The 12,898-nt window shown below is 33.4% G+C and overlaps 1 protein-coding gene across 2 annotated transcripts in view; it reads left to right on the top strand.

Moving 5' to 3' along the window:
• The window catches only part of NCAM2 (neural cell adhesion molecule 2), a 513,251-nt gene that overhangs the window by 370,961 nt on the left and 129,392 nt on the right, over window positions 1-12,898 (top strand). For both annotated transcript variants that reach the window (XM_082742470.1, XM_082742469.1), the window contains exon 9: window positions 5,066-5,216. In XM_082742470.1, coding sequence (XP_082598596.1) covers window positions 5,066-5,216 — 151 coding nt within the window. The remainder of the gene's footprint in view (window positions 1-5,065; window positions 5,217-12,898) is intronic.

Genomic DNA, 12,898 nt, shown 5'->3' with positions numbered 1-12,898 from the left:
GGGATTAAGTGAACTAATAAATGTAAAACATTTAAAATACCGCCAACTACCATTGTTACCTGCTATCAGTGTTTTATTCAGTTCCTACTTGTTGAGTAAATTATTGACACTATGTACAAAGAGGAAGAGGGCACTAGAATGTAGGGAAAAATTATGTAACTTAAGAAGTTACATTGTCCATGTTACTCTTCCTTACATGAATTTGCAATGCTAGGAAGAAGGCAGTTGTACAAAAGTTCAGGTTAGGTAATCAAAATAGGAAGAAAATTAAGATGTTGAGAGCAAGCTCAGAGCACAGAGAAATTAATGCTAAGAGTAAGGATAGGAATCTTATAAGGAAAGGAAGAGAATCTTTCTTTTGAAATTTTTTGCAGAAATTATTCAACTTAACACAATGTTAACACAATTTTGAGAGGTTAGTTTGGGTGAATTAATGCCAGTAACCTTTGGAAAGTTTATTTAATTAGTGGTTATGCTTTGACATTACTGCTAAGTATTTGAAGTTGTATTTAATTTACAGCCAGTAGAGATATAACATCATTACAAAAAAGCAACCAAAATGTATAATCAAGGGGTGCATGTTTTCTGTATGTCTATATTCGTCCAGGGTTCGGCATGCTGTCTCTGCTTGCCCATCCAACATCAGGGGATCCCATGTGCTCTGACTTTCTTCTCTGTGCCTGCCTGTTTCTCTCAGTTCCTTCATATGACTTCTGGGGGTATAGGCTTGGAATTCTCTAACAAATCTGCTCCTCTTTCACGATTTTCAGGTCATAATACATACCTCAGTTTATCAGGGAACATTCTTCTAACTCTACCCCACCCCTCCACTGACTCACCCCCAAGATGAAACTTTGGTATTCCTACATGGTACTTTTCAGTTTATTTGTATTATTTTTAAAAAATTATTATCTCCTGAACTTTTATTTACCAAAGGGTAAAAATTGTTCAGATTTGCTCAACATGTATCCCCAGTGCCTGGGTGCTTCTTGTAAAATAATTGCACAAGAAAAAAATTGCTGAGCAACTAATTGACAGGATTCACCAATCTCCCAAAAGACCAAAGAGGTCAATGACAATGGTATGAAGAAAGATGGGGAATACTGTCACCTCAAATGTGTTGTGTCCTACAAGTGGGTTCTAAACTTGGCAGTAAATGTTTAGTCAGGTCAAGTCACAAAAACAACCTATAAACACGATACCTTGTATAATTTCAAATGTCCCACAATTAAAAGGGGCAGTGGAATATTTGTGTTGGAACTAAACTCCAGAAGGTAGTTATCATATAGGTATTTCATCAAGTGATTCTTGGAAGGACAGTAAACTCTATAAAAGACCGTATTTTCAATAAACTCTATAAATAACCATTTTATAAAAATATTGAAATACCATTCAAATAAACAGTTCTTAAACTGACCTTCTGGAAAGGCAAAAATATAACATTAAATCAAATTTCAAAAAGTGCCTTTCTGTAAAGGATTGGAGTAATAATGTATAGTCAGGCACTTTACTTTCTAATCATCTTACCTAATGCATTGATAGAACCTGAAAATACTAGATGGACAGCTAATATGCCCATTAACCTGTTTCAATCAAATATCAGATGTCTTAAATGAATCTTCAGTAGGTGGTGAATCAAAGCCAAGATATAAATTAATTTTCTTTCAGAAATGTGTAATGCTTTTTTGTAGCACAAAGAGAAAGATGTCCTTTGAAATGTCAGATATGAGAGGGAATGACTTTGGTCTTCTAGTGTAAGTATTTGAGACAAATGAATGTTATAATTATTATAGAGCCAATGTCAAGTCTGAAAATGACTTATGATTTCCCAGGGAATCACACACCTTTCCAAAGAAATTCTGTTCTTCCTGTTAATAATTCCAGATATATTGAAAATAACTTTTCAATTCCAACATCTTTACTAGTATCATACTAATTTTATAGACACCAATAGATTTTTGTAAGACAAATATCATATCACTTATAATAGTTAATAACATGAGGACCTGTTTATTTTCAAAGGACTATATTTGCCTTTCAATTCTGTGAAAGAACGCTATTTTTCCTAATAGAAAAATGAATAATTTGTTTTGTATTATTAAAATGGTATTTTATCCCATTAATAAAGATACTAAATGTAAGTTTTTAACTCATAGTAATAGCTGGAGGTATACTTTTTCTTTACTACATCTAAATTTCACTATAACTTAATTTGCTTTAAAGATATTAGAATATAATGTTTCTGTCCTTGGTACTAGTCCAGGTGACTTTAACATAAAGTACCATAAAAATAAAAATGTTCTCACATTTGTCCAACTATAATATCACCCTACAGGGTGAATTCTGAAGTTCTAATAAGATTAGAAAAAGTAGTGTGTCCTAGGAAAAGTACAGACTTCAAAGTAGTACATTTAATAATTATATACAATAGTCAATTTTTTAACATAATTTGATATTTTCCCAAGAAATTAAGGGAATGATGAGAGAATCCTGCCATGTATATATGGGAGGGGGAAAGGGGGAAAGGTTGAGGCAGGGCTGTGGACGGTACTTATGGAAATGACAGTAATTCAGATTAATTGGAAGTCAAATTAATGGTATCCAAATTGTGACGTGTGCTCAGACAGAAAAGTGATGTCTTAGAAAGGCAGGGAAGTTATTCAGAAATCAATACAATGTTATTCATTATTATAGAGCAGGGGAGATATGAAATCATGAAATTTTTGTGAGAATTAAAAGTTTGCTTTAAAAAAAAAAACATTCTTAGCTACACAAAGAAATAATTTCTGCATCTGCAATGAGAATTTGCTAGAGGAACACAGGGAATCACATCATGCTGATGGCTTTTGCAGAGTCAGGGAATCTTTTTCGTTCACATTCACCCTGAAAGTGATTGTCATTTCTGAAATCCAGAGATGCCCCTTAGTGTTCCTCGAACTCAGCAGCATGCCTAAGACTGCAAATAGGTGAAGCAGAGAGCAGAGACGTCCTTGGAAACACAGTGGCTAGATGTTGAAGGTGATAATTTTGAACATGATGATAAACTGACATTACCATCATTTAAATTATAAACAGGTAAATGTTCAAAAATTGATTCAAACTGAAGATGTAGTCCAGCATGGGGCATGAGAAAGAATCTGTACCATTCACAGGGGAAGACCGCAGGAGTAGAGCTGGTGATGCTGGGTGAGGGAGTGGTATGTTTGGATCTGCACATGCTGGTTTGAGAAACATCAAATGGGCATGCCCTGAAAGAGCCATATCTGGTTCCAAAGCTCTCCAAGGAGAGAGGGATCCTGCAGGGAGGAGGAGTGACTAGAGATCGCAGCTGCTAGTATGGGAGGGGTTGAGGGTGTCTTAAGCAGAGTGCATTGGTTGCATCCATGACAGAAACCAGGGGTCCCCAGGGAGAGAGGAAGCTGCAACGCAGACTAAAATGTAGCCAGGAAAGAGACAGTGGAAGAAAAAAATAGGAGAGTATGGGTGTCCTGAAAGCCAAGGGAAGTCTGCACTTAAGGAAAGAAGGGTAGTTCCTGAGGGTCCAATGATAGTTAGAGGAGCGATAAGGTAAGGAACTACTAACCCATTTATATCAAAAAGTAATTAGTTACCTTGTATAACAAATTGGCCATTCTGCTTTTGAGTTTACTCATTCTAATTTTAACTTCTGTGAGTTTCTGCATTTTTTTTTTCTTTCCTCTCAAGTAAGTAATTGGGTTGGCAGACGAACATTTAAATATTGGCAGCAGAGAATCCCTTCTGCTTGAAAGCTTCACCTTACTATTTTTTAGCAATACTTGAGAATTGGGGAACATATTTTTGACCTGATCTGGGTTGCATAATACATTCCCAGCATGTTTTTGTTTCTTTGTTTTTGAAGAACATTTTTACGATAATGATAGTAAATGAATTATGAGTGACTTGTTTGGTTGTATAGTAACTGCATGCCTGTGTAAAACTAGAAAGCAAAAAAAGTGATCATATTGTGTCCCAATCAAATTCATGTTTGAAAAAGAGCTTTAAAATAGTCTGTTATATAAATAAAAGAAAATAAGTTTTAATAATACAAAGTACATGTATTGAAATTTATTTGAATTTCAGTTACATAGAAACTTAACCATTATATTATTACATAAAAACTTACATATTTCAAAACCAATGTGTGCCATGCAGTTTTTATTGAGGCACAAAAACCTCAAATACTGAAAACAATCAATTCAATAATAGTAAAGTACATGTTACAAGTGAATTATAAAATGCAAATTTCACTCTATTTCCTGATTGTACAAAATAAAATTCAGTAAGTAAACTATCTCTGTCTTAATATGTGTGCTATAATGGTATTTAAGTGATTTAAGAAAACAATTGTAGGTATATCAATTAGGTTGCACACAAGAATTCTTATTTGAAATGTAATCTATAGGCTATTGGATTAAAAGCAAGTCCTTGATTTGCATCAATATTCATGGAGCATGTGATTAATCTTTTTCATGTTGTTTCCATTGACTTTCTAAGAAGGACTTATATAGTGCTGTTTTTAATAATTTATCTGTTATGAGTAATGTACTACATAGGCTTATGAGCAGTGCTGTTTCATTCATTTCAAAATAACTATAAATTCTTCTTCAAGGCTTTAATTTTCATACATCTTGATACATTGTCTTTACACGGTGAAACAGGAAACTAACCTGAAGGAGGAATATCAATTTCACTGGGGGGTTTCAGCTAGAATTGAATAGGCATTGTTCTGTTCTGTTTTCAAGAAGCATAATTGGAAGCCAACAAAGCCCTTCCTAGAAGAACATGCCAGCTTTTTAAAAAGCACAGAGTGCACTAAATAAAAGGGGTTGATAAAACACGTGTTGAAGTTTTTACACATGTTCCTGTCCCTGTAAGCAGGTGGGCAGGTACAACGGAAAAGCCTAAATCAGTAAGTCATAAATGCAGAAACATTGCTTTCAAAAAAAAAAAAAAAGTAATGCAGCTAAGACATTATTTTCACTTATCATATATGTGACACAAAACAAGCGTAAAATCTTTCTTTTTCCTGAATCGATGTAAACAGAGCCCAGACGGCCGTATCGAAGTCAAAGGGCAGCATGGAAGCTCCTCGCTGCATATTCAAGATGTGAAGTTGTCAGATTCAGGGAGATATGACTGTGAAGCTGCGAGTAGGATTGGAGGGCACCAAAAGAGCATGTACCTTGATATTGAATGTAAGTCATTTTCCTTTTGTATGTTTATTAAAACAACTTTGTCTGCTTTGAAAAATACGAATTTTAGTAGGATCCTCCAAATACCTCTGTAGTTCAGGATTCGGTATTTGACTGATAGCCCTATAACTAACGTGGCCATTCATAGTCAGTTATTAGAGACATCTAGTGGATGTTATAGGACATTTCACAGTGCTATAAATTTAATGGTTTTGATACTGCTCATTCAGAAAATTGTGATTTTCTTTTTTGTGGTGTTTAAGCCAAACACAGTGTAAATTGAATTGCTTTAGTTGTCAGTTATTGGTTAGTATCTCCTTAGAGTTTTATCTGTTTGCTTATAATATTAACAGTCCTGTGTTTCACCTGAGTAGTTATTTTGTTGAATTATTTTAATTCTCATAAGATATGAAGTAGTGTTTTTAAAATTATTGAACATATCAACATTCATATTTTATCAGAATAATGCTTGTTGTCTGTAAGTGGGAATTATGACCTGAGATTTGGAGAATATGAGGGCTGATTTAAACGCACAATCCACTTTATATCATTGAGTGGGATTATAGAATAATGTCATATATGTGTTCATAAAAGGGAAGAAATTTAATATTATTTTCAATAAATATTCAAGAATCATTAATGTTGGAAATTCTCTGATGTTCAAGAGGACATAACTGTCATAGTGGGAGTGTATAAGATACTCTGATTGACAAAACATTACTATTGGAAAATTTCTAGTACATTAATATCGATAGAAGTTGGTGATAACTGTGAAATAAGATTGTTTTCTTTTTGAGAATGTCTCTAGAAAGCAAATACTTCCTCAAGAACAGACACAAATAATCCATATTATTTTACATATTCATAAGTGTTCTTATTAAGAAATTCATAGGAAGGCCACTTATACAATTGCAAAAAATTATGAAGGATATTAAATAATTATTTCACAAAGTACAGGTTTCATTTGCTAAAGCTAGAGAATCTCCAAAAAGTTGTTTAATTGCCATCGTATTTCTTAAAAAAAATCAAAGAGATGAAAAAGCCGTGTTACTCAGGACACACAGAGAAAGAAGTGATACTAATAACTAATTTAGCTTTTTTCCTAATAGTGTTTTCTGCTATTTTTTCATTATTTTATACATATATATATATTAATAAGCTATGTATTAAGGTATATAAATTTCTTTTTCAAGTCATCAGCACTTGCAACAAATTAGAACTATTTCTCAAACTTTCAACACATTTGTTTAGATTTTGTAATTCAAAATATGTATTTAAATCCAAAATTTACTTTATTATTTCTTTCTTTTTCTTTAATGTGAATCTACATTAGCAAAAATTTAAGGGTGCCAAAACATGATTTATATTAGAGCTGTCCAAACTGTTTGGAGGGCAAGTTCATAGACTTCTCCCAGCCTCTTCTCACTGTGCTAAAATAGTGGTAGGAATCATATTCTCTTAATAAAACTTAACTTAGTTTTTTTTTCTTTGCATTTTGTAAATATTTAAAAGCTTATTTGACATACCATAGAATTATTACTAAATCACTGCTGTAAGTACGCGGAAAAGTGGAGCTCTGGAGAAACGAGCACTGTCAATGTTTCCAAAACACAATGAGGCTGACAGGGTCATACAGGCAATATTGGGTAGCTATACCAGTGCTAGGATGGATGCTAATTAGTTGTGTGACCTGCATCCCTGGGACCTCAGTTTCCATATATGTAAATTAAGAGGGTTGAAGGAAGAAATTCTTGGGGTTTCATCATACCTAACCATTTAAAAATGCATAGCCACATCCTTCAAAGGTGTCCTAGAACTTCTGAATTGCCCTCCAAGCATGCCTACCTAAGTTTTAATTATGAAATAAATAAAAAATTAAGATCTATAATTTCTGTGTCTATGTTTTAAAACCTCATTGAAAAGAATTTTTAAAAACCATACTAGATCAAATTTAGGGTGTTTTCATTGAGCTGTTTAAGATTTAGAATCAGTACTGAGTGACTGTGGACACAAAATAAATAAAACAGAGCTCATGCTTTATTAGAACACTGGGATTGACAGATATTTAAATCAAACCTCAACTTGAATTCAAATTTTGAAGTGATGGATGGAGAAAAATATCAAGATAATGTGAAATGCTGATATAAAATGATGTGAGATTTGTAGTTATTAGTTTTCAACTAGATAGAAAATAATGGGGTAAACACATGATTGTATATATGAGTACAGAGGTGCATGTTCTTGTGATCTTTTAATAAAATAAATACTTTAATACAAAAAAAAAGTACTTAGGGCACTCTGTTTTTCAAGGATTGATACTACAGGATGCAAGTTGCTTTTGATCACAGAGGTATTCCTCCTTTGCTTTAAAGGTTGAAACTGGTCAGCCTGTTTAATTTTCTGAAGTAAATGTTTAGAATAAAGCTCATGAGCAAATCGTTATCTCTTATTTAGGAAGGATTTTTAAAAACCTTGCTTTGTAAAAGACGAGATCGGGCGCGTTCAGGGTGGTATGGCCGTAGACGCTTGCTTTGTAAAAGAATGTTTTGAGAATTCTTTGAACATTCCTTGAGATTGTTGTTTCTTGTTGATTGAAGCTGGTTAGATAAAACTATTTCAAAAATCATAAAATAGTTTTTTTAACTATTAAACCATTGTTTAAGAATAATTTTTGTTTTATTTTTTGATAGTTTTCAGAGCACATGATCAATTTTTCCTTTTTTTAAGAAATTAAATATTTAATTTCATTCTTCTTTAGTAAAAATAATTAGAACAATAAATATCCCCTGTTGACAACTTTACTGAAATATAGTTGGACCACAGTACAATGCCAATTTATGAAGGGCAAAATGTGATCAGTTTTGACATATGGGTGTGCCTGCAAATCTGTTACATCATCTAAACAAACATTTACATCACCCCCATCAATTTTCTAAAGCTCCTTTGTAATGTATTTATTCATTTACTCTCCCTCCCAAGCAAATGTTAGTCTACTTTCTGGCACTATAATTTAGTTGCCCTTCCAGAACTTTATATACAGAATCATACATCACTTTAATTTTAATTTTTTGCTAAGCACTTTCAGTCAGCATGCGTTGATATGTTGAATATGAATCAAAAATGTATAATGTGTTCTTGTCTTTGCATTGTATGGGCAAAACAGAGTTTGTTTATTCACCTGTTGATGAGCCTTTGGTTATTTTCAGTTTAGGGCTACTACAAAAAACTTTTGTGTACATTTTTGAACATTGTGTGGACATAGTTCTTTTTTTCTAAAATAAATATGATTCTTGGAAGAGCAAAAGATTTAAATTTTGCTCAAGTCCAGCTTATCAAATTGAAATCATATGTGATGCTGTTCCTGTTCCATTTAAGAAATCATCATCTAAGCAAAGTCCACAAAGATTTATGTCTAAACATTCTTTTTTATTTTATTTTTAAAGATTTTTTTTAAAAAGATTGTTTTTTAATTTGTTGGACAGAAAGAGCACAGGCAGTGGGAGGGACTGAGGGACAGGGGAAGCAGATTTCCTACTAAGCAAGGAGCCCAATGCAACACTGGATCCCAGGACCCCCAGGGATCATAACCTGAGCCTAAGGCAGATGCTTAACTAACTGAACCACCCAAGCGCCCCCTAGGCTTTCTTTTAATGTTTTGTTGATTTAGATTTTGCATTAAATCTGTGATCTGTTTTGGATTCATTTTTATGGAGTCAATACATATTTTTTCATACATCTATCAAAATAATTCAGCCCTATTTTTGAAAAGACTTTCCTCTTTCTAACCAAGGATTTGCCAATACTGTTGATATTTACAAAACACTAGCTTTGGGTTTTGTTAATTTATATTCTTTATATATAAATCTATTTTCTAATTTGTTGGTTTCTATTTTATTTTCATTACTTCCATTCTATATATTTTGGACTTGCTTTAAACTTTGGTTATAAATTCTTGAAGTGAAATATTAGGTTATTACTTTAGATATATCTTATTTTCTAATATAACCATATAAAACTCTAAACTTCCCGCTAAAGAATATTTCAGCACAACCCCCAAATTATGATATGTTGTATTTTTGTTGTCATTCAAATATTTGAAAATATTTTCTAATTTTTTCTCGTGATTTCCTCTTTGGTCCGTATTTATTTGTAAGGATTTAATCTCCAACTATTTAATGTTTTCCTAGATATTTTGTTGTTATTCATTACTAATATCATTTAGTTCTGTTTAAAAATACTCTGTTGTGTGATTTTTTAAATTCTTTTTTATTTATTGAGATATATGTCACCGCAGATGATCTATCTCAGTGACTACACAGTGTGTTTAAGAAGCATGTGTATTCTGCAGTTATAGAATGCTGTGTTCTAGAAATATCAATTACATAGAGGTAGGTGACAGTGTTGTTTGAATCTTCTGTTTTTACTGACTTTTTTTATATAGCTGTTTTATCAGAGTGAGAGCAGAGTGAGAGGTGTTAAAACCCTCCTCCATGATTGCGAACATTTCTCTCTCACTTTAATCCTGTTGATTTTTGCGTCAGGTATCTTTAGGCTCAGTGAGGCCATGCCCATGTATAGCTTGTTAAATTGTATTCTTTTTTTTCCCTGCTAAAACCCGTGACAACAAACTTAATTGCTAGAAACAACACAACTATGTTCTCTTTTAGTTCTGGAGGTCAGCGGTTCAAAAGGATTTTCACTGGAATGAAATGTTGGTAGGGCTGTGTTCCTTTGTGTTCTTTTGTGGAGATTGTTTTCTGTCCCTTTCAGCTTCTAGAATCTGCCCACATTTTTTGGCTTTTGGTCTGCTTCCATCTTTAAAGCCAGCAAAGGCAGATGGAGTCTCTCTCACATCACCCCACTCTAATTCTGCTTTTCTCACATCTTCTCTGTCTCTGACTTTTCATTACAGGAGACCCACATTGGATAGTTCAGGATATTCTTCTCAACTCAACATCTTTAACTTTATCACAGCAGCAAAGTTCTCTTTGCTGTAGAATAACATACTTACAGGTTCCAGAGGTTATGATGTGAATATCTTCGGGGGGGGGGGCGGGACTCAGGGGTAGGTCATTGCCCTCTCTCCCACACATCTTCCTCATGAATCATTTCTTTCATTTTCTCCAGTAATCATTTGCTTTAATATATATTTATCTAATATTCAGATAACTACTCATACTTCCCTATGCTTACTGTTTATACACCCTTTTTTCAATTATTTACTTTCCACCTAGTTGCACTTTTATGTGAAATTAAATTGTGTCTTTTTAGGCAGCATATGACAGAGTATTGCTTTTTTATTAATTCTGTCAATCTGTAACTTAACATTAATGTTTGAAGTAGGAATCAGCAGGAACTGGGCCAAGTAATAAATGGATTCTGTCACCTAGAAACTATCTTAAAAACTTGTGCATTTCTCTCTTACAACAATTAAAAATGTAAAAACCATTCTTAACTGTAAGCACGCATATTCGAGGTCCTTGGACTATATTTTGTCCATAGTTCATAGGCTAGACTATTAAACTGAATGCTGTATTTGATATGATTTCATTCAGGTATAAAATTTTGTTTTCTGTGTTTTCCCTCTGTTTTTTCATATTCTATTTGCTTTTTCTGCATTATTTTGAGTTATATGAGATATTATTGATTTATTTTAATTTCTATGTTGGCAATATACTTTTGGTATTGTTTTTCTTAAGTGATTCTCTAGGAATTTTTTTGTTCCTATTGATTTCAGAGGTATTACATCTACATTCACTGAAATCTCCCGATAATTTATGATAAATTTTGTATTGAACAGTCATACAGATTTTTAGGAATTGAAGACAAAATATTTTAGGGGCCCCTGGGTGGCTCAGTGGGTTAAAGCCTCTGCCTTCGCCTCAGGTCATGATCCCGGAGTCCTGGGATTGAGCACCACATTGGGTTCTTTGCTCAGCAGTGAACCTGCTTCCTCCTCTCTCTCTGTCTCTCTCTGCCTGCCTCTCTGCCTGTTTCTGATCTCTATCTGTCAAATAAATAAATAAAATCTTAAAAAAAAGAAAATATTTTAATTTACTTATCCATCTACCACTTATTTCACTCTTTCTTCATCTCTAAAGACCCAATTTTTTTTTTTAACATATTTTACTCCTTCAGCCTGAAGAAATTTCTTCTCCATTAATTTTGACCATCTGTATTTGGGATAGATTCCTCCCCCACCCCCCGCCCTCGCCCAAATCTGGAAATATTCTCCTCATCCTTCATTCCTGAAGGATTTTTTTTTTTTTCCTTTTTCCACCTGGAAGGAATTATGGTTTGCCATTTTTTCAAAGACTTTGTTCCACTGTCATCTAACCTCCTTGGTTTCTGATGAGAAATTCATGATGATTTGAATTGTGAATTCCTCATATGCCACATGTTGTTACTCACTAGCTGCTTTCAGGTTACTTTATCTGTATTATTCATTGTTTTGATTGGGTTGGGTTAGGTGCAGTTTTTTTGAATTATCCTGTTTGGGGTGTACTGAGCTTCTTGAATCTGTAAATTTATATTCGTCTATAGTGGAGCATTTTTAGACATTATTTATTCTTACCAGTTCTTTCCTAATCTCTTTCTCATCTCTTGGGCTTAACTTAGGCATGTTAGACCTTTTAAAATAACCTAAAAATAATCTCCGAGATACTGTTCAGTTTTATATAGTTTAACTATTCACCATTCTTTAGATTATATAACTTCTGCAGTTTTAAATTCAAATTAACAGAACTTTTATTCCATCATCTCCTTTTTGCTCCTAAGCCCTAATCAGTGAGTTCTTTATGACAGTATTTTTTTTCCTGAATTTCTAATGTTGTTTTGTTTCATATTTTGTTTCTCTGCTGACTTTTTAAAATTCTTACTCATTTTACATATTCTCCTCTTTATTTCATGGAGCATAGTTAGAATAGCCACTCTAAAATCTATAAATCTAAAATCTGATAGACTCAACATCTGGGTCATCTTGGAATGCATGTGTTGATTATCTTTTTGGGGGGTGGGATGGGGTGGTTGGGTGATAGACATTGGGGAGGGTATATGTTATGGTGTGTGCTGTGAATTGTGTAAGACTGATGAATCACAGACCTGTACCCCTGAAACAAGTAATGCATTATATGTTAATTTAAAAAAAAAGAAGAATTGGTCATGTTCTTCTGGTTCATTGAATATCAAGAAATGTTGGTTTGAATCCTGGGTACTGTAAATATTATGTCGTGCAGACTCTAAGACTTTTGACAAACATCTGGAAAAAAATGTATTAAGCAGATATTCCCCCCTAAATTCTGTGTTGCCTACTATAAGCAGTGACTCAAATCTCAAATAACTTCTTAAAGCCTTTGCTATATGAGTTTGTGCCTGTCCCATGCATTCAAAGCTCAGGACTTAGGCTGATTTTTATGACTTATATGAAGAATTATGGCATCTCCTTTTATGATCCCTATTTGGGATTGTCCCCTTCCTACTCATCTTGTATTTGCTTCTCCCAAGGAACTCTGCACTTCTGGACAGATTTTTACTCCAGTATCACCGTGAGGCACCTCAGCTATGGCCTGCCCTCTATACAAAGTCATAAGAGAGAAAAAGAAGTGGGAAACCAACTTTAATTATCTTCCACAATCTCATTGATTTTGTTTATAGAAGCCTTAGGTAGTGACTTTTGCTATTGTTTT

This window comes from Mustela nivalis (genome assembly GCF_964662115.1).
Source record: "Mustela nivalis genome assembly, chromosome: 1".
Classification (NCBI taxonomy): Eukaryota; Metazoa; Chordata; class Mammalia; order Carnivora; family Mustelidae; genus Mustela; species Mustela nivalis.
The sequence above is the reverse complement of the archived record's forward strand: the minus strand, read 5'-3'. Positions and strand labels throughout refer to the sequence as shown.